General features: G+C 35.5%; 1 protein-coding gene across 1 annotated transcript in view; it reads left to right on the forward strand.

The window, feature by feature from the left end:
• Positions 1-781: 781 nt before the first annotated feature.
• Positions 782-27,785, forward strand: part of TTC29 (tetratricopeptide repeat domain 29) — a gene marked incomplete at both ends in the record, with an annotated part of 119,303 nt that continues 92,299 nt past the window's right edge. The window contains 3 exons of the mRNA XM_084285767.1: positions 782-873; positions 4,746-4,829; positions 19,023-19,246. Coding sequence (XP_084141893.1) covers positions 782-873; positions 4,746-4,829; positions 19,023-19,246 — 400 coding nt within the window. The remainder of the gene's footprint in view (positions 874-4,745; positions 4,830-19,022; positions 19,247-27,785) is intronic.

Consider the following 27,785-nt stretch of genomic DNA (forward strand, 5'->3'; position numbering starts at 1 on the left):
TCTGTTTTCCCATCCCTATTAAAAGTTTGTGCCTTGAGGCCTACCAGCAGGGCATGCAATACCTACATTAAACCAAATTTAAAAGTAAGGGTGCTCCTGCTGCTAACGTCCTCAGATCACAGACATGCAAAATGAAGGAACTGGCAGCTGAAACTTTAATGGTATGAAGTGTAGGCTGAATACTTGGGGAAAAAACACAGTAGCTCTATATGACAAAAAAGTCCTATTAGCATTTATGTACTTCAGGATGTCAAGCTAGACGAGTCTACCTAACTGTGGGGTTTGTGCTTCTAAGTAAAATCCTGTGTTGCAACTGTAGTATTACTTAGGTTTTCTACTCAAATGGTTGTTACTGGTGCAATTATGCGTTATTTTGAATGTTAATGCAGTGCCTGTTGTTGCATAGCACACTGCATGTTCGATCCTGTCTTCACCTTATGTATTAACTTGGAGTATTATTAATACTTGGCCCTGCGTAGCTTGAGGAAGCATGGGGAATCACATGCAAGTAAGACTCCTGCATTGCTTGTCTCTGTGTAAATGAAGAACAGTCCAACGTAACAGAGAAAACCTTTGAAAGTAAGATCGCAACTGTTCCTATGCATTATGGTCTAATGAGACAAAGCTGAGGCCTGAAAGTATTTGTGGGGAACTGGAGCCCAGCATTACACGCAATGCAATGGAAATAAAAGAGAGTTAACTGGGATGTGACATAAAAAGAAACCGGATCATTGCGAAGGCATTGTTTAAAATAATGTGGTGTGTGTTTGTTTTAGTTGAAATGAATGTGCTGCCTCAAGCAGTCATACAAAGCCCATGGGAGCATCCCAGGTTCATAGAGCAGACCATTTGCCCACCATTAGACTTTGCAAGGTATGTGCCTTTTTTCTTTCAGAGTATTGTATTTACCATGAATAACTTCAATCAGTTATGCCAATATGCAAAATTACACTTGCTTTGTTGTGATGTTTAAAAATGCAAGAATCAAAGAGAAGGAAGTCCTCTGTTAAGAAAGTTTCACTGCTAAAAGGAAAGAAAAAGTAAATGTGTTCTGTTTAAGGTTGATATTTCATCCTAACTTTTCAACCCCCCTTCAAGAGCTGTAGGATGTTATTTCCAATTAGTAGGTGTTGTCTTTCATTGGTGCAAATGAAGGTCAATGGAAATGTACTCATTTGGATTAAAAAAATATATATATGTTTTTTTTTTTTCTTTTTATTCAAACAAAAAAACAGTTTGGTATCTCAAAACATAATGAATAAAACTGTCTTGAAAAAACATTATCTTGTACTTAATAATCGAGAGAGTAAAATACAATGCCATAATCCTTTCAAGCTATCCTCTTACACATGCCTGCATGGCTTTTCATTCAGCTTCTATTTCTCCTCCCAGTTATTAGTTTTTACTAATTATTAGTTATACATTTTTGTTTCTCTGCCAGTTAGTACTGGTCTCCCAGTTACTATTCTGCTCCACTATTTAATAAAACAAATCTATTCTTTAGTTAATCATCCATAATTGTAGTCCTGAAAATCTATACTCTTTTTTTCTGGAATTGCCTCCATTTCAGAAAGACTTGTGGCTATTTTCTTCATCTTCCTTTCTCATTTTTTTCTGTGTTTGTTTGTTTGTTTTGTTTTTTTTCCCCAGTCTGAGTGTTCCCCATTGCCCTTTGGCTCACGGGTCTGGGGTATCTGTGAGTTCAGCAGCTGCTTCTTCATGTCTAAAGCAGTTAGGATTCAGGGCTTCATACTGGCAGATGTTCTCTCATACATTGATAGAATGAGAAAATGCAATTATGTGCATCTTAAAAGACATTAAAAAACTAATAATTTAAATCTGTATGGCTGGAGCCGTGTTCTGCAGCCCTCACTTTTTCTGGTAACTATGTTGCTGGAGAGCTTACCTCAGAGTTAGGATTGTTTCTTTCCTTTGCTTAGGAAATTTCGTATTCTAGAAGATAATTCTCCAGCAATTCTGTAGAAGTTGTGCCTATCTGCAGAAAAGAAATGTGTTTCTGTAATGGTGGAGGCGATGCTGTAGGTGCCTAGTGATTAGAACAAGACAAGCTCTGCCATTTTCTTCGATAGGAAATGCTGGGAAAGCTCGAGTCTAAGTTAACAGAATATTCAGTGGGGATAGAGAGTTATGTGAGAATCAGTTTGGTGTCCTTCGTATTTCATGCAACTTTGTACTGTTCTTTGATTAAAATGCCAGGTGTATTTATTGTGAAGTCTATTTCTAGTAATAATCAGTAGCTATTTTTGCTCTGTAAACTGGTAACAGAAATAGTTAAAATAATGCATGGTATAAAATGCTAACTGTGGAATAGCTGTCCCTTGGATTAAAATACGTTTGTTTTTAATAAGGGAGTGGTTTAAATAAGATTCAATTTACAGGTGGAGAATACTTTTATATAAACTATTTATGAAATATAGTGAGTCATAATTGAACACTGGAGAAATAAGTCTAAACCATTTGGAAGAAGCAAGTGACAATTTCTTGAAGAAAAGAAATGATGCTTCTTAGCCAGTGCCATCCTCAACTCATTCCTCTATTAGAAACAATGTCTATTCTAAGTCACAGAGTCAGTTCTTCACATTAATTACTTCTATTATTTTTAATTCTCATTGCATATAACAAGATATTTTAAGTAATGATTATTGGAGGTAATGGAATTATCTACTATGTTTTTTTTCCCCTATGTATACTTGTCTTTTACTTCCATCAGTCCGATACACAGGCTGTGGTGAGGCATACGTAAACAGCAGCTAGTTTGCAAGTTGTTGCTTTTGCTCTCTTTAACCGTGGCTGCATATGTCTTTTTCTTTTATTAAGTTAGAAAGTGTTCCCAATCAGAATTCAGGAATTTTTATCTTGACTGTAAGGCAGGTAACAGTTTAAATCATGTACATGTATGGTTCTGTGTTTTTGTTTTTTTTTTCCTGATTGCTTCCAATTTAAATATCTTTGAGAGTATAGTGAGAAGACATAAGTCTTCCCTTTATTCCAGTTTGAGTTTATTTTTCTCATTGCAGCATAGATTAAATTGAAGAAAGCTGAAAGTGGTGCCTAGAAATTTGTATCTTGAGTTGAACATTTCAGTTTGGGGGTCTGAACCTTTTAGTATTTTTCCTTCTATATCTGGTGGGTTCTCTATGTGCCTGTGGTCTGAAAAAGGCTCATTTTTGCAATCTTAAAGCACAAAGTTCAGCTGTTTTTGCATTTTCTACCAAATAGTTCATATTTAATTACACAGACATGCTATTTTTCAGGTACATTTTTTGAATAGCTTATACTTACTTGAAAACTGGTATTTCTGAGCGACTATGTTTTTGTTACCTGGTATAATGAAACTATTGTATCTTAACATATATTTTACATCAGTTTAAAATATATAATAACTGCCTTATCTTTGTCCTAATGATGCTGTCTTCCTAATTAGTCACTATTTTGAAAATTTTGATATTGATTACATTTTGATGTTGATTATTGCTGAATTTTTATGGCAGTATCTATGAGGTGTGTGTTTTTTGTGGCCAGCAGCAATTTGCATGGATTGTGTTCTGTGCTGCCTGAAAGCACAAGCCTCTGTTGGTGTGTCTCAGTAGTAGTAAATTCTGGAACAAATTGAAATGCCTTATTTGTGCTGCAAGTTTTCACTATTACATTGCTTTAAATACAGACATATCAAAATATCTCTACATTGCTTAGCTCTTTTGTTTTCATTTAAATGAACTTCATGAAGTGTCTCTGGTATTCTCAGAGCAATAAGGAGCGGGATGCTTACATTAGCGAATGTTATGAAAAGAATTACTCTCATGCCTATAATGAAAGACAGCAATGTAATACAGACAGAGAGAGAGAGGAAAGTAATAGATTTATGTGAAACAGTAATGTTGAATTTCTTTTATCTTTGATTGGTTAACCAGACAATCTTTATGGTCTTTTAAAGAACAAAAATAAATTCACATTACTTTTATGAAGTTAATGTCCTTTGCTGTTGGAATATCAGAATGTATTTAAATACACTTTATGGTCAGGAAGTGCATATTATACTTTAAAATTCAAGGCATCTTTTGCGTATCAGAGTAGAGATGTTGGCTCAAATGAAAGATTAAATGATACATAGTTCAAATTTTAAAATTAGATCTTAGCACCTTGAAATTTTTAGGAATTGTGCCATTTCTTTGGCCACTGCCCACTTGTTACCCCTCTAGCAGAGCACTTTTAGTAATGCACTGCTCAAATAGTGGACAGCTGAGAGCAGACTTAAAACTCTGCATTGCACTAAGGAAGATATATTTGAATTGGATTTGGGGATTTTTTTTTCTTTGAAAAAGTGAAATACACAATAAATTAGACCACTCTGGTCCATACTGATAACACAAAAATGTAATGGCTCTGATTTAGAAAACAGATTAAATATGGGTAGCCTAATTAATTGTTATTGATTTAGCTAACACAATTTCTTGTAGCTTAGACAGAAATATCACATAACCAGGTCTGTGAAAGCTAAACCAATTCTTTTTTTTTTTTTTTTCTTGCAGAAATAAAGATTTGAAATAGCTACAGACCTAAAAATTAAAAAGATATTTGTATGTGTTTATAGAATGTCTGATACATTACTCTGTCAATATTTCAGTATTTAGCTCTACTTGGCAATGCTAATATATTATACATGCTGCAGAAGTCTATGTTAGCACCTCACAGTGTTTCTTTTAATTTTTTTCATTTAAATTTAGGATTCATTTGATCAAAGACAAAGATGGCATAGATGATTATTTGGCGAAGAATATCAAAGGGTTGTCAAAACAAGAAGCTGCTGCGTAAGTTGGCTTTTTTTTGAGGCATTTTAACATCCATAAGTTTATTGTTTCCTTTGTTTCTAGTCATCATAATCATTTAAATTTAAAGTTCCCTAGGCCCTACCCTTTTTAGTGGAACTTGGCATTTAAAAATTGAAGTTGTTATTAAATAATGATGGATATTTCTCCTGATCTTAAATGTATCAAAGCATTTAACTCCTTGGCCTTATTAATTTGTGTATTTACCAAGGTTTTATATCATATTTGTAATGCTGTATTTAAGATTGTGTCAGTAATTATACTTGAAATTGTGCTTATTTTTTTTTACCTTTTTTTTTTTTTTCCTCTTCTGAGCCTCTGTGAAATATCTCCTCTGGGGTACAAGCTTAGTATATAGACATACATGTTCTTGTAATTTTGAATTATTATTTAGCAAAGCCCAACTGCTGAGTTCTGTGGTGAAGCATTTAATACACAATTAGTTATTTAAAAACCCAATGAATGAAAGAAATCTATATAATTTTTGATTTCTTGCAGCTGAGGTGTTTACACTCAGATGTTACAAGAGACTACCAACTGACTTATTTTTCTGGGGGCTTTTAACAGAGCTGGGGTTCAGCACCATCAAAATTAATGAAATAATTCTTACAAATCTGAATTGCTTAAGTGAGATGATTTATTTATTTCAATATTTAAATAATAAAAAGATGCACATACAAGGGCTCTAGGCTCCTTAACAATTAATATTGCAAGATCACCCTTGTGGATTAGAAACATTCTATTAATCAGACAGGAATTTGACCAGCTGGCCAGCATGCTTCATTTCTTCCTCCTAGCCTAAGGATGTACCTGCAAACCTTCATAATGCACTTTCAAATGAGAATCTAGAAAAATACCAGGGGTATTTTAAGTCTGGGGGTAATAACTTTAGCACTGTCCTAAAACCCTACCGTGTTATACTTAGCCAGCAGACTGTGTAGACTTTGATCATGCTGTCATACTAACTATTCCTGGCCTCACAGCAGCCTTATCTGCTCCACGCTCAAAGAATATCGAAGTCCTGCAATACCAAGGCAAAGTGGGGTGCCATTGTAGCAGTTTCCCTAGTGTTTCTTAACATGCTGTTTTTCAAAGTTATAAAAACCTCTTAATGATTAAAACTGAAATGTCATATACGTTCTGGTTTATTTCTAGGCAGATTTGTAAGTGCACCTTTTGAAAGATTACATTCATGGTCTGTGTTTTTAGTTACTCTTAGAATTTCATGTTTTGATAGTAACTCAGCAGTTACAAAATTTCTGTAGTATATAGTTTACAACTATTGTTCAGTAAACCTTTAAAGCAAAAAAATAACAAAATAAAAAGTAACAAACTAGCAGCTACACAGCTACATTAGTACTGGGCTAATATACTTGTAAAAAACTAGGTGCATCAACTGTAATTTTGAGCCAATTTAAAAGTAAGGCAATGCCATATCTGTAAATAATATTACCAAAATCAATGTTACGTTTTGTATGCCTCTACAGACAAAAGATTTTTTCATTAAAAAAGTGTGAGAAAGGGCTTATAATATGTTGTGTAGCTTTAAAATAGTTTTCATTCCAAAAGTAGATTGTTGTACCCTTGTATAAAAGAGTAGGGAGTCTTTCTTTTGCCACCTAATTACTTGTACATTTGTTGAGATACTTAGACAATACTTATTTAGTGAATAGACTTTAAGTTTTAAATACTGTGTAATGGAGTTATGATCTTTTGTGTTTGTTTTTTGTTTACATATATATATATATTTTTTTTATTATTATTATTTTTTCCAGAAGAATTGTCATTCAGTGCTTTAAAATTAAAGCAAAAAGCCACTAGTTTTAGCCAGTGCAATAGTGTCGTGGAGTTTGGTCAACAAAATAAGTTAACAAGATTTTTAACAGAAATTTACTTTTTTTTGAACTAAAGCAAATTCTTCCACACTGATTTGCAGTTGTGCATGTGCAGATCAGTGGTACTGCATGTTTAAATGCAGATTCATTAGTGTAAGGATGTACTGATTAATGATTCTCAAGTGTGAGTTCTGCATCCCCTGTGCTGACAATTGCTAGGGTATGCGGGTGGGAGAAGTCTTGGCAATTTGTGGGTGGAAAAAAAATAGCTAATATGCTCCTAGTACTCTAGTTATAAAATTAGTTTGTTTACTGTTTACTGGAAAGGACAATATTTACAAGCAATTTCGTGCTCCTATGGAAATTAATAATAAATTATTATTTAATAACAATTTATTAAATTAACATCCATGTTGTTACTAAGCAATTATTTTTGTCAAAATGTTCTTGTAGTCACACTTCTGCTTACTATTAAACTTCATTTACTTTTTTCAGTGCCAATTAGGCAGATAAGAGTTTATTACCTGTTAAATGCTGGAATTTAAGCATAGTATTACATATATGGAAAAAAGCAGTATTCATTAAAATTGTTCCCTAAAATTGTGTGCTGCATGTTATTCTTTGAAAACTATGTAAGCTACTTTGTAGTTGAAGGGAAAAAAGATGTTGCAGTCACTTTTCCATTATACAGTATTGTTCTCTCTTCCGAAGTTCAGTAAATGAGAATTCCTCTAAGTGTATTTATGTTATAATCTCTGTTTGTTGGGGAAATTTAGAGGTTTTTTGGTAGTATTTTTTTGTATCAGGATGATGTGATAGAGGAGGAAGGAAAAACAATGCTAAAGAAAGATAGTACTTCAATTACATTAAAACAAGATATTGCTTTGTTTTTTTTTTTTTATTGATTTTGTTTTGATTCTTTCTCTAAGCTCGTGTCCTGAAGTCAGAAGTAAATGTGGTGCAAGAAGCTATGAATGGAAAAGAAATGAGGAGGGGAGGGCTGAAAAAAAAAAAAAAAAAAAGGAAAAAAAAAAAAAAAGAAAAAAAAAAGGTTCTCATTAATGCAGAAGGTGACCGCGTTCTTGCCACAGCCTTTTGTAAGTTGTGAGAAGGTTGGCTGACTCCACTGGCCTTCATGGTGCTTTCCCTGAATACTGTTCTTAGTCTTGACTCACCAAATCATTAATGGCTTGAAATCAGGTTGCAGTAAAAATTAAAATTTGTTCTTATGACTGATCTAAGTGTCAAAAGGTTCATGATGAACTGTGAAGTAAGGCATTTTCCATCAAAAGATTGATTCCAGGATTGAGTCTTCACATGAAATTAGAGCCTAGAATGGTCCAGAATTTCATAATGTTATTCTTGTTTCCTGATCTTTTTGTCAGAGCCAGAAAGATCAAGTTACAGTTCTCTTCTCTTCATGCAAATTAAAACTATCTGGATAAAACCATATTAACAAAAAGGAGTTAAAGACTAAAAAGAAACATTTTGAAATCTTTCTGATGAGAGGAACAGTTGTGGTTGGTAGTAACAAAAATACTGCATTACTGGTTTTACTGGATGTATTTCTATGAATTAGATGGTGGGATTAGACTTCTAGTGTCCTTACTCTGGACTCGTTGGTAGTCAGATGACTTCTCAGTTATACAGAGAAGATACTGGCTGACCTAGATGAGCAGAAACAGTAGAGTTTGTGTTTTCTGTCTTGTGGTTGAGCAGTGTGTTATGGACAGCTTAACCTGATAATTTTCTTTCTGTAAAGACATACTTTGATGTTACTTTTTCAGGCAGGAGACAAATTATTGTATATGCATTTTGAATAACGGCGAGTTGTTCTACGTAGAATTCATGAGAAGGCTGGTCTGCAGATTGTATAGAAGTGGGTGTCTGACTCTTCGTAGGTTTCTGCAAGATTTTCTTATGGAAATGCTGTCACCTTCCAAATTCTGCAGCTTTTATGTCCGGAGCATGGCCCTCAGCCTTCAAATTCTCAGACTTATCCCCAGAAGTAGAGACTGGAAGAGTTAAAAGTATTATTTTGCTTTTCTTTCTCTAATTAAATATAATGTTGTAATTCTCCAAAGGCTGTATGGGTCCTCCAAACTTTGGAATTATTCCCCAGCAATTTCATGTTTTATGAGACAGGCTTCTGGTAATTTCAAAGGCAGGTGAGTATTAAACAGCCCTCTTAAACAATGGGCTTTGTCATTTATTTACTTTTTCCAGTCAAATGATTGCCATCGCCTGCAGTGAGCTACAAGATATGAGGTACTGTTAGAGTCTGTCTAAAGAGACTTTTACAATTTTTTTTCTTCTTCCGACTGCTATAGAAAAGTGGTGCTTCTTTGAGTAAGACAACATCTCAACATAAGAAAGTTGGAATGTAATATTTTTTGCTGTAGGAATGATGACTAGTGACTATAATAGTAATTCTTTACTTCTGGAAACCTATGTCCTGCTTTGCATAAAGAGCAAAGGGGATTTCAGACAAGTTTAACTCGGATCCAAATAACTAGGTTAATCACCCCGTATAATCAATGGAAGTAAGTAAGAATAAATCTCTTGATTAGTTGAACCCCATCTTTGAATCTTCAGACAACTGCTTTAGAATAAGGTGGATTATACTTTTGAAGTACCTGTTTCTCTCTGTTGCCTATATACTGAACTCCGGCTGAGCAGCTCAGCTGTAGACATGTATGTTTTATCAGCTGAATCCCACACTAGGGAACTATTGCATTTTGAAAAGTGTAAAATAGATCAGATAGTGAATGTACCTTTCCACATCTTCTAATTTCTGAGGCGGTGTTTATACAAAAAAAGGCAAGTCCAGAACAAAAATGACCTGGTATCCATCTTGAATCTTATGTTAGCGCTATATAACAGATTATTTTTCCATTCTTCAGTTAAAGAATTAAAGGGACAAATTATTAACTATCCTCCCCTACCAAATTCCTGCTGTTTTCAATGTCAATCTTAGTTAGAGCAGGTTAAAAAAAAGAAAGATGTCAGAAAATCAACAAGGGGTTATATGCAAGTCTTCAAGATAACTTTGAAGAAATAACGGATTTCTGTCCTGTTTTACCCATTGGTCTCTGCATATTTAACCCCATCTGTCCTCCAGGACTAGAGAGGAAGGAACCTCCTCACCTGATTAGAGCCAGGGTGTTCCAGAGACTCCAGTAAGGGAGAAGAATGGGATTTGTGGGCTGATGGAGAGGAGAAGGCCTAGCTTGAAGAGTGTTTTATCCTTCATTTTCATCACAGTCTTCATTTTCATCACAGCCATCACAGACTACTAAACCCTGCTGTTAGACTGGGCTTCTTCTGACCTTGTCCTGTGTTGATCAGTTGTTTAAATCATGACAGTTCCTGTGCTCCTTTTTAGCTTTGTTTCTGTATTTGTCATTGTTCTTGGTGTTAATGGACCTGTTCCTTTAAGGAAGCTGAGTACAAATGACTGATTGGGTCTTTGATTAATCCAGATTTTCTAGTTGCTTTCACTTCCACAAAATAAATTAGTGGACTAGTCTTCATAGGTTACCTGTGGTATCTTTTCCTAAACAAATAGATTGGGTCCTCTTTTTTCATTGACAGCTTACTATATTGCCATGTTCTCTTTTTAGCAACCTGACGTCTTTACAGGAGCTTCCCAATTTGGACACGCGTAATGTAGGTTTGGGAATTCTGTGTTGTAAGGTGGATTTGACCTCTTCTGTGTTATGAATTCCCCCACCCCAAAATGGTTTAGGAGGTAAAACTGAGGAGTGAGGGTCTCAAGGGACAGAGGCACTGCTAAGAATAAAAGCTAGTAAAGATATTTTATTAGTGTGGAGCTAAGGCAAGGAAGAAGATGCAAATGCTGTTACCAAAAAGCTTGCAAAAGGAGATTTCAGACATAGATCAGCTAACACGTAAGTGCAAATTCTGCTTTCCCCTTGTATTTCAGTCCTTGATTGCACAGTGTTTGGCTATAGTGAGGGACTCATTGAAGCTGCTTCCATTCCTTCTTTGTATAATACTAAGAAGACAGAGGGAGAGTGGAGAGCTCCAAGCAGCTAAAGAAGCAGCAAAAGGAGCAAGAAGTCAACTGGTCTTTGCCTTTCATAGTCAAGTCTTAGTAAGATTTTGCTGTTCTTGCTGATACCAGTCTTTGGATGTGACCCAAGAGCACCTTATAACCTGTGGTCACATTACTCACATTGAGAACTGGTCGAATGTTGTGTCAACTCATTTACGTTTCACAAGGATGATTCTTCATTTTAAAATAACTAAGGAAGAATGTAATTCAAAAGCAGAGAAATGTAGTCTTTCACAGTAAAAGAAATTTTAAATTAAGGCTCTATCCCAAACTCCCTGCTGATAGGATGCTTGTGGAAAGGGAGATGGCACAAGTTACTTATTGAGCTAGATGATAAATTTTAATTTTCTTTGCCATTGCTTTCACAATATTATTTAAATATGTATTTTTTTTTCTGTCTGAATAATTCCTAACAATCTTACTTGTCACGACCAGGATTCAATGTTTATTAAACAACTTTCAAAAAGAGATTTTAGTACTTAGAGGCACACATTCTTTTTGGTCAGATGAATGATCTCTGTGAATTTGAGGCCTGATAAACATATGATTTAGTGTAATTGGACAGTGATCTAAAGAACAGAACTGTGTGGGAAGTGAATGGTTTGCCTTTCCTAAAGAAACTTCTCTGTACATTTGTGTAATGTGAAAGGTTTTTCTTGAAAAGGTTAAAAAAAAGTTCTAATCAACTTCTGTACATTATGTAGAACTTCATTTTCTAAACTCTGCAAAAGAAAGTTTCATATTTAATGGGAAATCATGAATTATTCCATTTATTATCTACTTCCTCCTTTCAAAGACATGATCTGGATAAAAGGCGGGGTGAATAATTTCAAAAAATACAATACATTTTTAATGGGAAGGTGCAAACTACAGATTCTCATGACTATTAGCAAGTATAGAGGAAACAGAATTTTACTTGCAAAAACTCATCAAACTCTTGCAAAGATAAAATACATGACATACTTTAATAAAGAAGAACACAGAGAGCTGAAGTTTTTCTTTTTTATGTAACTTGTTGTTTTTACTAAGTTTGGTCTTACGGTTTTCTAGTGCTTTCATTTCTCAGTAGTTCAACAATATTTAGTACTGGAGATAATGTACAAGCTATACACAACTGACGTCTATTTTTAAAATATTCCACAAAGGTGAAGCATCTCTAACATATGAAAAAGTGTGAAATAAAGAAAGACAGTCCAATTTGCCTTGATGCAGTCATGACTTCCTAATAATTCTCACAGTGAATCCTTCTGAATTTGTAAAATCCTTGCTTTTCTTTCCCTCACACTTAATCTCTGTCTATTTGTCGTTAGACTACTGAGTAAGTTCTGGTACTGAGACTGAGTAGGTCATCATAAACAAATGCAAAAATACTCTGGGAATTGTTCATGGCAATAGTATGATTGTAAATGAATAGCCTTGTATAGTGTTTTATGGTAATCATAAGATGATGATTAAGCTTGAAATGACACAGAGAGAAAATAATGATAATTATCTTTTTCAAAGATAATGAAAGACAACTGCAGAAATTCCTGGCTCTTGGTCCATTAGGTCAGCTCTGAATTAGGAGGGGAAAGTTAAAAAATAGTTCATTTTGATAAATAACTGTCCATAAAATATGGTTGGAATTACTTTTTGTTAATGAGCGTAATTAATTTAGAAAGAAAAGCAGAAAGATTAATGAAGATAATGTTTTTTTTCTTCTTGTGCTTAAAATAGAAAGTAATGATTACAGGTGTGTGCACTGTTGTATGAGAAACACTTTTATAGGGTTAGCACCTTTTTTTTTTTTTTTTTTAATTGCTTTCATTGCATTTCTGTTTAGGAACAAAATATGCCAAAAGTTCATTGCTAAATTTATATCTCCATTTTCTGTGTTAATGAGGATTCTTAATTATTACAGTACTCACATTCATTTTAAAATACTTCTTCTATGTCATCCTTTGATGTTTATAATTGATTAATTTTTCATTTTATGTAGTATTAAAGTGGCAGTGTAGCTTTGAACAAAAGAAAGCGAGTCCAATATGTGTGTTCTTTGTGGGATCCTACTGACAGGATATGCATCCACCTTTGATTGCATGATTTAGTTTAAAGCGTGGTTTGACAATAGTCAGATTGCGAGGCAATAGATGAAAAAATACTGCATTACTTGTGCTGAAAGTTATTGTACTTGTGTGTAGGGTACAATATTTATTTTCTGATACACTTTATTTTCATCTTTACATTAACAGTTCTGAATATGTAACTCCACAATCCTTTCCTTATTTTTTAAAAAAATAATTTTTGCATAATTCATTTTCAAGGAGATGTTCCTACTTCTGATGATATGTACAAATTGTTATGCAATATTTTTTATTTGCTATTTGGAGTAGGGACCACTTAACAAAACATTTGGGGGGTTGGTTGATTTTATGCTTTTTATAGTAGGACACTAGCTATTTAATCTTCATAATTTGGAATTAAAATCTTTCACCCCATCCCAAAACATCCTATTAATCTCAGCTTTAGTAATCAAAAATTCTCATGTGTAAGCTACTGTCTATTACTACTTAATAGCATTTACTGTACTTTCATATCTTTCTTTAATGAGATTGCTATATTCTACAATTTAACATATTACTACCCAGTAAATATTTCATTAAAAGAGAAGTATTTAAGCAGGCAGCCTTTAAACTGGGATTAAAGAGGGTTGTGCCCTCATGCAGTTAAATATCCTTGTATCAGTAACAGTATGTGGTGAAAACGTGCTAAGTACACCAGCACACTGAGGGCTAGACTCACCCAGGTGTTCATGTTTATATTTTTTCCCACTGAATTCAGATACTCTGACTACTTGGATATCTTTTCAAGTTCGGTATGTACCTAACCTTGGTGGATTGCAACGCAAATGCATGACAGTGTGGTTTCTAGCAGTGTGAGTGAATGGTTTAATACCACTGTAACACTTGATCATAGCATCACTGAATGCTGAACTGGTGAAATCTTTCAGCATCCATATTTACTAAGCATCTAAATGAGTACTTCTCATCTTCAACAGGGCCCTGCAAAAGTGACTTCACTACAGACGTGGTTCACCAACTGTTAAAAAACTCTTAAGGTTTTTTGGATGTCCAGCTGTAAATAAATGATAACTCTTTGTTTGATTCTTAGGCAGAACAGCCTGAAATATTAAGCACTTATGGCACGCTTATCTTTTTTGCTTTCTATAGTATAATTGGTTTTACTTTATGCATACACTTTCCAAATTTTACTGAGGAAATTCTAATACGTCCCTATTTATATCGTGTGTGTATGCGTATAAGTTAAGCATAAAGTAGCTAAGTGTTCACATACTTGATTTATATTATTTTTTCATGTAGTTTTATAGGCAATAAGTATAATAACTAGTACTTGCTTAAATAAAGGTAAGCAAAAATATCTTGGTTATTTTTTCTTAATTTTGTCATCCCAATCTAAGGCATTTGTATCAGTCATTAACTTTTGAGCTACAGAGGAAATCCCAAGTGGATGAAATCTATCTGAATACAGTTTATTAGTACAATCATTGGTATAGTAATTATTTTACATTGTTAATACATTTTAATTTTATATACTATCGTTGTTTAATCTATGCCATTTAGTACTTTACAAAATGAGATAATTACAGTACACTTGCATTGTAATCAGCAGCTGGCATTAACCTATAGTACTAACTAAATCCTAGAGAATTTAAAGATACGAACCTTAATATGAAAAAAAAAAAAAAAAGTGGCGTCTGAAACTAGTAGCCATTTTACCTATTTTGCATGTCTGTAATTGACCACATCAGACAGGAGATATGGAGAGTTAAGCTCACAATAACAAATTCTGTTATGATACATTGACTATTTTGATTATTCCTAACACCAGTATTTGTCACTTGGCCTCTTAATTTCTGTTTCCTTTTCTCTCTGTAAAGGATAGAAAGCAAATAGCTTTGTTGTGTAGGATTTGAAGTTAAAGGGAAAGTAGGATGATACTCTGCTGATCTCCACACATTGCTTAAGACTCTTGTAAAAGTACAGTACGGTAACATAGGAAGGTCCCTGAGGTGGCAACAACAGCGTAATTTCATTAGCCTCAGTGAAGATTTGTGTTTCTGATTTTTGCACCAGGAAGTGCAGATCAGAATCAGGTTCCTGTGCTCAAGCCAGATTTCTCAGCATGGCTCTGGATGGTTTTGAATAGCAATGATAATAAAAGAAAATTATATAAGTAGTTGTGTAGTGTAAGTAAAGTGAAATACCTGTAGCAATATCCTGGTACATTTAAAGGGCATTGTATGTTAACAGTAGCAGTGCTTTTTCAAGCTCGCAGATCTACATTCAATAGCTGCTTCTACCTGTGCCATCTAAAACATGGTCCTAATAAAATGGCAGCTTTAACTTTAGTGCTTATTTATTTGGTATTGGAAATGCTGCTGATTCACACACACACACACACACACACACCACCCCACAAGTGCACAGAATTTTGCTGGTGTATGCCAAAGGCAGAATACCCAACCAGATCAGTAAAGTGACCTCGTTTCACTACTTTACCCAACCTGGATGAACCAGTATCTAGTAACATCAACAGGGATGTCGATGAAAGATGAGAGAGATTGTGGATGAGGGAGACGAGTGTGCAATCAGACAGTGCTGAGCATCCGCTGTTCCTCTGTGTTTGCGTTAAGTATCGGCTTTCATCTGTTGCTTTCACGATTTAAAAATAAATAATCTGCTGGTTTAGATTTATTTGCTTCTGTTTGATCATAAAAACAGATATTGTTGTTATTAATAAGATGTCTTTACAGGTGCATTTGAAATCTTTCTCCCAACATGCGCATATGGTCGTTCAAAGGGGAAAGAGGACTTCAGGTCTATATTCACCTTACAGTTCAATTTCAAAATGAAACACGGGGAACATTACCCAGCTATGCACTCCTTATAATCTGATTAGCTTAATTGCTTGCTTGCGCGCAGTGCAGGCATGTTTCTGGCACCGTGCTTTTGGGGCAGCGAGCAGCGGGAGGCAGCGCAGGCAGCGGAGCCGGGCTCTTGTCCTGCGCCCTGCTCGGGCTGCGCCCCGCGAACAGGCTCCGTGCTGCGCCTTCCCTTTGTTCTGCGCCGCGCCGTACCGCGCTGACAGCTGCCTGATTAACTTGTCCGGCCTGCAGTTTTCCAGTTTTCCAGTAGATGCCCCCAGAGACCATTAAACCTCCTGAACGGCTCCGCTTCAACCAAATGAAAGGCCAGTCTTTTTTCATTTTGCTTCCCGGAGTAACATAATTGTTCAAAGGAAACCTAAAATCGGCGTGGACGCGATGTAGAAAAATAAACTTGCTGTTTTAGTAATATATCATAATTAATACATGTGGTAGTAAGGTTCAAAAGGCTCAGCATAAACTAGTTTATTAATGTACTAGAACCATAAAGTTAGCAGTTGGATTTTATAAAATAAATCACATACATTTAATTGGGTATCCATTTTTGATACTGATGTTAGGAATAAAGTAATGTGCAGTAATGTAAAACATGAGGCATTGTGTTTAATCTCTTATTTTACATGCTGCACAATATTATAAAAAGCAGTACGAAAAGGATTTTGAGGATTGAGGACTTATAATTTATTTCAAGATACTGAAAGATATTTTAAGAACTTTTCAGTTTTCTTCTGTCACTGACACCGCTCCTCTGTTCAAAAGGACTGCTTGTTGGAGAAAGAAGCCTGGTGTTTCCATCTGGATCCACTCGGATAACTGAACCAATTTCAGAAATCGGTTGCAGTGTTAAGCTCTCTCTTAGGTGTCACTAATAACATTCATCCCCATACTATCGTTCATTTCTGGCCTTTCTGTATCTTTCATGTGATCAGGCACTTGTGGCTGATGTGTTGTAGTAATTTAAAGAAACAAATGTATTGTTTGTCTCTTTGTGTATTGCCTGCTTTTAATTATAGCTTTGTGAGATAACTTTTATCTTTATGCCTCTAAAATTTGAGTGGCTATACACAAGATAGTTTCATTGCTTAAGAGTTATCAACACAGTTATCTTTGGCAAAGAAGAAATGTGCTCTGTACATTTGGTAACTTCAGCATTATTTCAATTAATATATTAAGTTGCGTGGCCTTTTGTTAAAAAAGAATGGTGAAACTAATTTTTAAACAGAAATTTTCCTGCATTTGTTGTTTTCCTGTATTGGTTCATTAATAATGCTGTCTTGTGCAGAAAATGTGCTTTGACATCAAGTGCGTTAATCCACAACAAGTAACATCTTACACAGACACAGTTTTTGTATTTATACAAATATTGGTACTGTGCATTGAGTGTTAAAAATGAACGGAATGATGTTTTGTTCAGTTACTATTAAGATGTTTTAGCAGCTAATTACTTTCTTCTTTGCTTCTAACACATCTGATCATATAATGCATGCACACATATACTAATGTATAGACCACATATAGATAAATAAAGATGCATGTATGTACGTCTGCTATTTAGAATTTTTTCCAATGCTTTGGGTGATATTACTGTAGGATTCAGTCCTAGGCCTTTTGAAGATGCTAGGAATTTTTTACATATATATATTTTTTTGTTGTTAAAAAAACACATTTTAAAAAGAATTTTTAAAAAGAAAAAAGCATTCCATATACAGAGTAGATAATATATTGTACCTTATTAATATAATATCTGCATGGTATTTTGAAGCTGTATACTGAGAACCTGGTATGTGCCAAATATAGTGTAAATGATTAAAGATACTTCTCATTTACTTTTCTAAGATAAATTTTGCAAATGTTTTTCTGGTACAGAATAGTTATGTTTTTTTCTCTTGTACACGTAAACACTGCATTTTTCAATATTGAAATACGTATACATTAAAAAATACACTCAGTATTTTAGTCTATGTCATATCATGTACCTTTTAGAATTGTGTAATGTTTTTTGTGTTCAGTTCTGCAACTAAAATGTAAGAAATACAAATGAAGGATTAATGTGAATTTATGGAGTAATTAATAGCTTTTTCTTTTATAATGATATTAAACTTGAAATAATGCAGATTCTTTAGTTCTTGCACCTCAGATTACCATTTACTTGACTGACATCTAGCTAAGACTTTTTTTTTTTTTTTTTTTTACATAATCTCAATTCTAATTAGGATTGTTAAAGAACTGCAGTAGTTCTTCTTAGGCTAGAAATACTATTCTAATTGGGCTATTGTTCAGCATGAGGTCATCTGAATTTCTTGCATACACTGCAAATCTCAGTTTTCACAATTCCATATTTATTTTAATGCCTCTAAGAAATAGTAGTTAAATAAGACTGTCTTAAAAGACAGTCTTAAAAACAAATAGAAAACTTAAGTGGAATATACAAATTAAAATTACCACATTTAGGTCCTTGTCTTTTTACTGGGATGAGGGTTTGTTTTCCCAAACTAGATAGCTGCTCCTGCAAACATTTACGTTTACGCTTCAGTGTTTCAGGTAGTCCCATTGAACTCAGCTTTCTCCAGGTTGGGACACAATAATCATTTCATGCTGAATAAAAGAAATATTTTGATTATTTCCATAAATAATATCTAAAAAGATATATTAACTCTTGAGAATATTTGATTGTACAACTTTTGGATTAGTATATCTTTTCAGAGTTTATGAATTGGATAATTTTGATGTAAATTCATCATTGCATCGCTTGATTTTAAAATTAGGATGTGAACTAGTCCCAGCTGAAGTTATATGCTAAAGAGAAGCAAAATAACATTTAACAACTGTGTTTCTGACACAGGATTTGTTTGACGTATTAAACCAAGCCACTGTATCCTACAGCAAAACTATTGAATGTATACATTGTTTTGACATGTAGGATGTTTCATCTTTTCCTCTCTGCAGTGTTTTAAAGCAAACTAAGAATTTGTGTTTTCATAAACTGATGTAAACATATCTTTTTTCCCATCAGTCGACCTTTTTTTTTTTTTTTTTTTTTTTAACAGTACCAGCTAAAAATGTCAGTATATTCTGAACATGTTTGCAATATATATTTGGATATTTATTCACTATTCCCATGTTTACTTCCCTAGGGTAGGATATTTGTAATTGTATTTTGGTAGAATGATTTCTGAGAAGGGAAAAATATACCCCTTCCCTGCTGGTGAACTGCAGAGGTCTCATCTTGAAAGCTGTTTTAGTATCTGTAATTATTTGGTAAGGTGGAGAACAGAATGCAGGTTTAAAGGCTTAAAATCCGTCTTTCTTATTCCCAGTAACAGGAATTCATACAAGGAGAACATCTGCATAGACATGCTGCGACAGGGTTATCACAAGTCCTTCTCCGAGCTCTTCACTCTGATACAGAAGTGGAATGCCTTGAGGGAGGCTGCAGGGCCTGGGTCAGCCATATGGCAGCAGAAGTCCCTGGAGGAGCAGCCTGATAAGCTGGATCAGCTTTACCACTTCCTGACCAGGGCTGAGGCAGCCCAGCGAGCAGGTAAATGGGGGGATTGTGGGTAGCAGAGCAGCGGGAGCCGCAGCCGCCAATGCCTGGGGGAAGCTTCCAAATTGTTTCATGTATGAATTTGAAACGTTACTGCATCTTAGCACATTTCAGCCTTAGTCAACTAAGCTGTATTTATAGAATAAATGATTAGGAACTGCAGATATCGGGAGAGGTTTTCTGGAGAGGGGAAAAAAAAAAAAACACACGGAGAGTGCATTATAATATCAGAACTGTTTAATATATTTATAGCTTTGATAACACCTCAAATGTTTTCTCACAGTTTCATTATTTGTTGTTTTTCTTTCTCTATTGATTTGACTAGCTGGTTTTGTATTAGAAAAATTTAATAGGTGAAATGCTGTTTCAAACAGTAATAGTTTTATAAATCTGGTTTTATTAAATACACTGTCTGCTAACTGTTTGGATTTGTGACTGACTTAAAAAGGATTGTGAACATGTCAAATAAAATACAGCACATAGATGTAACATGCCACCTGTGAATTACTAAATATTAGTGAAGACATAACTCCAAATTACTGTATTTTTTCTGTTGCTTACTATTTACTGAGCACTTATATTTATCATTTTGCTTTACTGTAAATAGTAACATAACTTACTCTGTTTTTCTCCCTTGGAATAATTGTAAGGAATGGAGGCAGGTAAAGCTCTAACTACAATTCTGTTTCATAGCAGAGTTGATTTCATTATAGTTGGCTTGTTTCAAGTTACATTTTGATTGCTATAAAGAGGAAAATCTAAAATAAAGCTTGAGAGTTTGGGACCTAAGCTTTCTTGCTGAAATTTAGGAACAGAAAACTTAATTTTAGAAAAGACAGCTTTCCACTCATTTAACATGTTTAGTTTATGTTTAGTCTAAAAGCAAAAAGTTGTGTTTCTTTATTTAATTCAGTACAATCCTGGCCAGCCTGTGATAGGAGGAAATATTCAAGTTTATCTTGAGTATGACTACAACCTGAACACAGACCCATGTTGTTCGCAGGAGTATGAAAGGGTTTTGCTCCCAGACTACTCTGCCGTACGTAAGCATTGTGCCAATACATTGGTGTTCGAAAAGTGGTAGTTAAGGCACCTCTTGATGGACCTGCTTCCAGCAGATGCTCAAGGAGATCATCTTTTGTGGAAGGAACACATATTTTGTGTTCCTTCAGTGCAAGATCTCTTTCTGTATTATTAACTGCTGTTTGCCAATAGAGGTGGGGAATTCCCTCCCAGAGAGGCAAGGTGCTGACTGTGCTGATTTTGCCCCTGTGGAAAGCAGAGGCCCTTTCTCTCACTGAAATTGGCAGTCATTGTATGCTGGGCTCTGTGAGAGATGGGATACTGCCCATCAGCTGACTGATTGTGTCTTGTCTCTGGAAGAGAGTATTTCCACACTTTGCCTGTTCAAGTTGGTTAAAATGAAAGCAAAGAAAGTAATGAGAATGTGCCAATGGAGTTGGCAAGTGTTCAAGCAACACATTTGGACTGAATTGCAAGATCAGGATAGCGAGAGTTTTGATTTTTTGCCAGTTTCAGTGTAAACCTTTCCACAAATCTTTGTTTTAAGTGAGGCAGACAAAGGGGTGGATGCTATTTGTATCACAGCTTGTTGGAGCTAGTAGTGCTGTGAAGATAACATATGGATTACACAGCTCATCAAATACTAATTTAGGAGTTCCACTAATCCAGTTGCTGTCTGATTCTAATCAAACTGGTTGGAGCTCTGGTTTACAATCTCATGACAACTTCAGCTGAAACCATTTAAAAGGTGTTCAGCAGTTGGCTTCATCCTTCAGCTGCAACTTACTACGGCATAGCAGTCATAACAGCAGCTGACCTGTGTTTGCTCCTCAGCCACTACAGTTCAAGCCAAATACGGCTTAAAGCATTTAAAGTAACATTTGGGGCAGTGAACAGTGAGAGTTTTACAATGTGGCTGATGTCAGTAATATTAGGCTAGCTGAAAACATACCTGTCTCAAGTATGCTGTCCTGAGCTAACAGTTGTGGTGAAGAGATTGCAGGTGTAAAGGTATGAAAAAAATCTGTATGACTTGTACGTTCTTTGATAAATTTAAACTTCATGAAGAGATTTATTTATTTATTTATTTTAACCTGAGGTGCTAAGTGGAAAATGAAACATTACTGATGTCGGGAAAAAGCTTTCCCTTTTGTTCTTTAGCTTTCTCACCTGATGTTTTTGTATCACAGTGTTGCTGTCTCGTTGTGAGTTTTGCTTAGAACTGCTGCTCCAAAGTTTAGAGTTTCAGAGTTGTTACGTAGAGAAAGTTAGGTATTTGTTGATCCACTTTCCATATTTATTGGTGGGATATGTAAATCTTTCCTTTTTGCTGATAGTCTGTAATTTTAGACTCTGCAATGATGGACATAAATTGTTTGCTTTGGCAGGATGTATCAAGGCAGTCCATTAGGATGTGGAAGTTAATATCAAAGAGCAATTATGCTCATTATTTCTTCATTTAAAAAATTGTGACTGTTTACCAATGTTATGTTGTCCATACCATTAAGCTTTGGAAACAGCAGTGAATGTTCTCTCTGTTTTCATTTTCATAACTGACAGACTTATTTTGCCCTAGGTACAGCATTACACCCCAACCTACCCCTCCAAAAACAAACAAAGAGCCCTGCAGAAATATTGGCAATACTTGTTGACTGCATTCCTCTTTGGTTGTCTTCGATGCAAGTAATGTAAATGTTTCTGACTTCAGAGTAGAGTTGTTTCTAATTATTTCTTTATCATCATTTGTTATCATGTACTAACCTCTACTTTACTAGTTTTGGTCCCCGTAGTTTAAAAAAAAAAGGGGGGGGCAGGGAGGGGAAGGCATTTACCTGTTTAAATATGTATATTTTTAGGTTTTGTTTTGTTTTTTTTTTAAAGAAAATTGCAGGATAAATGCCAAAGTAATCTACATAGCTCAGCATCTGATGTACGCCATTATTTCTTAATACATGTTGTTGAAAATGTCTTTTTTCAAAAAGAAAATATATATTTTGAGGCCATCAAATAGCCTGCCCAATTGCCTGCCTGGTTTTACTGCCCAGAGTAATTTCACTTAAAATTATAATTGTCCTTTAAAGGCATACCAATGTCAGTAGGTTGTTATTACTGTCCTTTTGAAGAGCCACAGCTCCCTAGTCCCTACTCGGGACTGTTCTGAAAGTTAGCAGGAGAGAGAGTTTGAAGCCACAGTCCCGTCCTGATCTGAAAACGAGGATTGCTAACCAAGTATCTTTTGGCTGCTGACATGCTGAGAACAAATGATGACCATACCCTACAGAAGTGCACTGGATAAATAGAATTAATTTTATCCATTTTGTCTGTCTAAGATGCAGATAAAATTTGACCCTAGATCTCTGCATGTTTGGGTGGGTTGTAGGGAAACAGCAGGAAGAAAGGAAATTCACCTCTTGGAGTTTTTGAACAGCACCTGATTTCATGCCTGTTTGGGAGAAGAGTTTATTATGATGATGAGTGTTGCCTTTCCTCAGATAATAATACTTAGAAGTGAAATCAGAAGCTTTAAACTGCTGTTTGCACACCTTTTACCATATAACTGATTTTTCAAATTGTTACTTGGTGTCTACAGTCTGTCTTACTGTTTTAAAATGCATTACTAATTTACTTGTTAGGCTTGTACCTAAAAATCTCACTAAGCTTTTTGAATCATCTCCTCAAATTATTGCCTAGCTACCTTTATTTAGTTAGCACTGAGCCAAAAAAAAAAAAAAAAAAGGATGTTGCTATGCAGATTGACACTGAACAGTGCAATCTAGTATTTTAGACTGGGGTCAGCAGCCTGTCAGGGATGGTGTGCCAAATCTAGTGTTTGTCAAATTAGGGGTCACCAGTCCTAGTTTTATTCTAAAAGGGCTTGTAAAGCTTTGCTCTTCAGATCACATCTGAACTGTGTATTAAATGTGGGGCTGAACCCTAATTGAATCCTTACCGATGGTGACTAATCCAGGCCACGAAGAGCTCATATGATCAGTGCTTGCCAGCGTGGGCTGGTTTACCTGTGTTCTGGCCCCACCAGATGAAAGGGACAGAAGGCAAGTTACAGCTCAGGAGCAATTAAAGGAAGGCTCCTCTCAGCCGTTGGCTTTCCTTTGCTGGCACAGGGGAGCAGAAATGGGAAGTTCCCCAGGTGAGTGGCTGCGATGTGTATGGAGCAGTCAGCACCGTGGTAGCAGATGACTGTTCTCTGTGGCAAATCCAGCGTGTAGAGCTAATAGTCAGCATGGACGTGCCTTCAAAGGGGCAAGACACCGCTTATTAGCTGATCGTTGGGGCAGCTAGTGAATAATAGGAATTACAACCTGCCTTTCTTAGAGCCTGCACTGCCTTTGTGGTATGTCAAATGCTAAATCTGCGCGCGTGCTACAAGCTGCTGACCTGCATTCTAGGGAATATCAGACACAAACAATTAGGAGGAGCTGCTAACAGTGCTTTTTTTCCTCACTTCAGCAAGCAAACTTTTGACAGCATGAATTATCATTTGTTGTTGTTGTAAAAGATGACTTTTCCTAAAGTATGTGAAGAAAGCATGAGTATTTGATGTGTTCACACTAGAAAATCTTTCTATGTCTGAGGCACTAAAGGTTGAAAATAGAGTTTAGCATTTTACAGTGAAATGCTTTTTCTGTAAGATTTCACGCTTATGCCTTAGGCTGGGCTTGAAACATTGCAATAACTGTATTACCCATGCTATTGTGGAGAGAAGGAAAAAAAAGTGATTGTGCATTTAAAAAAAAAAAAGAGAGAAGAGAAAAAGGATAAACATACCAAACCCTCCTCTAATATTTGCTTGGTGGAGGTAGTTTCTCTGTGGTTTTGGGGGTATATGGGCAAAGGAATACTTTTGTTTTCCAAGCAGATTTGTCCTTATCTACTTAATACTGTTTCACAAGAGAAAAGCTAGCAGTTGATAGAGACCAGTGGAGGAATTTATTGTTCTTGCAATTAGCTTACAGAAAGTGAAATGATTCTGCTCTGGAAAGAAGCCAGACCTCAAAATATAGCCAGCTGACTTCAACAGAGGCAGCATTTCTGCATTTTAAGTAGTGCCTGAGTGCCTCTAATTTAAGTGGCGTGTTTTCATTCCAGTGGCTTGGAGTCCCCTTTTAGTGTCCCAGATTACCCGTTGAATTGTCTTATGTTGCTATCATTAGGGAGCTTTATTATTACTTGATAAAATTATATCCTGACCATTTCCCAGCATCTTTGTGTAGATTGTGCTTTGAGTATATTCTGCTTAGGTACTTAGCAGCGTTAGGGAGGGGTGGAGGGGATTGCACCCTGCGTGTGCCCTGCTTCACGATATCTAAGAAACGGAGGCTCTGCATGCAATTTGATTGTGTGTCAGCATGCTACCCCATAGCAACCTTTCTTCATTTGCATTTGTGTGTTTTCACTCACTGAGTGTGGCTTATGGAAAAACTTCTAGGAAGAAAAAAAAAAAAAGGAAATCAAAGTGTGGTCTTCTAGCTGCATTAGTAGAGGCATGGTTGTCCCGAACCATGGGACAAAATGGGACTGATTCTTTGCTATGTATGAATTTAGGTAGAAATAAACTATTAGTTTATTTCTGTTGCTGTTCGTGCTCCTTATCAGTCCAAGAGCCTCCATCCTGGATCTTTCCGTATATGAATTCTTCACAGCATCAGCAGTCTTGCTACTGAGTCACAGGTATTGATCTCTCTGGCAAGAGAAAAATGAAACTTCCAGTAGTGATGATGTCTTTTTCAGACATCAGAAATGGCTCCTAGTGACTTAAATGATCTTAGGCCGTTCCTTGACATGTCTTCAAGAGTGAATGGTCAGTTATAATTAAGTCATACTCACTAAAAGCAAGTAACTGAAGTGGAAGAGGAGTGTTATCAGCTGTTGAAAAGTTTCCCTACAGCCTTTGTCTGGCAGGAACAAATGACTGACTGGTGGTTCCTTTGGTAGAAAATATTCAGCCAGAGATAGATGTTGAAATATTTATTTCTGATACCTGTATTTTAAAGGTGAGTTTCTGAAGTACAAGTTCTGTTTTCTGTTAACAACGGCATCTTCTTCAGGGAAAATGCCAAGCCAGGATCTCTTCAGGATGTTGTTTTCATCTCCATTCTAAAGATCACTCTTGTACTTCTTTTCAATTCATCTCCTACATCCTGTCACAAAGGAGATCATACAGACAGATGTGGCAGCAGTTGTACTAAACCACTCACAGTAGCACAGCTTGCAGATCTTCTGTATGTTTCTTTTCTTTCATACCAATTCTGTTACTCCTACTCAGCCTCCACCTCACTATCCCTGTGCATTGCACTACTCAACAGTTGTCTGGCTGAACACAGCCAACAAGCAGAGCTGAGTGATCTGCTCCATGCACTCCTTTGCTTGCCAAGGGTTCTTGATAATAGCCCAAGAACAAACCAAGATATTATTCAATGGGCTGACCAGGGGCTATGGCTCAAGCATGACAAGAAAAGATCCTTACGTGTCAGTTGAGATGCACCTGAAGAGATTCTGATGCAGAGCAGGAAATCCTGTATGTGTTTAATATACAGGGTTTAATGTTTAAACCATATATTTATATATATATACATATATATATACATATATATAAACCCTAAGCAGAAAAGAGATTTTTAAATCTCTTTTCAACAAAAAGATACCAGTAAAGTTTGATAGGAATATTTTCCTTTTGTGCATAGATACCCACTTTCAACATGATTTGTTTTGTTTTCCACTGCAAAGGACAATGAAAATAAAATATTTTGAAAAGTACAAATCAAAGTGGAAAGTAAATTTTCTATAATTCTGTGATGAAAACGTTCAAAAATGTACAAAATAAATATTGCAGCGTGGGATGACGTTTTGTTTTAAAAAACAATTGAACACAATTTTTGTGAATTATTATTACTGCCTTAAATTTGGTAATTTGGCATTGAAAAAATGTTACACTGGCTAATTGCTTATAAGGTGTGTTCTCAGTGGATTTTAAGTTATGTCCAAAACCACAAAATATCAGACTTCACCATCTGCTCCATCAAGTTTGGTTTGTTCTGCTCAGCTGCCATTTTGGGCAGCCGTTCTGCTGCTCTTTACAGCATTCTCTCAATCCCGTGTCTTCTGGGAAACCTGGATTCACCTTCCATGGACTAGATGTAATTTTCAAAAGATTAATGAGAACACCATTTGAACCTTTATTTGTGTGCATTCTTAATTTTTTACTCATTTAAGAACAGTTTGTCTTGCAGGAACTGTTTTACAATTGCTTGTGTGACTCAGAGTTCTTTCTGTTCATTTGGTATCATATTCCAGTGGTGTCGTTATCTCTCTGATAAGTGGTGCAGATTTTTTTTTTTACATCAATATATACATAAAAAATTTCTCTACGTGTAATCTATTAGCAGATGCAGAGAACTTACTGTACAAAATCAGAGGGGTCAAAGCTTTAATGACTGAGTTACCTATGGGAGATTCTGTAGAAGACAGTATTTACCTATTCTAATATTTTTGTTCTCCTGGGGAGATAAAAGTTCACTTTCGCTAAGTCTGACATACTGGCTTTGCCACTGTCAGAATAATCTCAGTGAATTTCTTGATTTGTAAATCAGAGAGACTTTGAATCCAGAAGACAATACGGCTTTTAAACATCTATCTTTTGGGGTTTATTTTCTTGTGACACCAGCGTATCTGGTCAGCCACTGTCCAAGACAATTACAGAGAAATGGTTGTCTTTGTGCACTTCTCATTGTTATTCACCGGCAGGATAGTCATCGGAGGGTCACATTAAAGTTCATTCAATCAAAGCTGTGGCAGTAGCAATAGTCCGCCTCAGGTCAGTTCCATCTCCTGAGATTTGTAGGGCACTACCTGAAGTTATTTGCATAATTTTATGTAGCATTAGTGCCTTGGTACATCGTAGCAAAGATTTCAAAGGCAACAAATTTGTATCTAGTGTTCTTCCCCAATGACAATCTAATTCTTTCCTTTTGCTGTGTTATCGTAAGCATTTGTTGATATCCTCTAAGTTCATTTTCACTCTGCTGTAATCAATATCTGATGTGTATTATTATTACCTTAGATTAAGTTAGTGATTATAATTAGCTTTTATATTTATCGTGTTTAAGTGGTTATGTTTGTGTGCTTGTAATCATCATGGGAACCTCTGCTTTCTACTTTGGAGATGATCTTGTGCCACAATGGATATTTAAATTGGGATGAAAATCAGAGCCAGGCAGTATCTGCTTTTCTTCACCAACTGGAAAGGGACTCTAGGAAACATATAGCTATGTCTGAAGTGGTTATGTTGGGTGTATCCCAATTATATATCTCAACTCTTATACGCACACACATGTATTTATGTTTTTATATACATGCATATGAGCACACGCACAGCAATACACACTCACACGCACAGCTATCCTTGTATATTAAGTCCAAACCATTGCTTACCATTGAAGGAGAGGGATTAGTTCATAAACCAGAAGACAAAAAAGCGAGTGCTCAAGAATGG

This window comes from Netta rufina (genome assembly GCF_964035555.1).
Source record: "Netta rufina genome assembly, chromosome: 4".
Classification (NCBI taxonomy): Eukaryota; Metazoa; Chordata; class Aves; order Anseriformes; family Anatidae; genus Netta; species Netta rufina.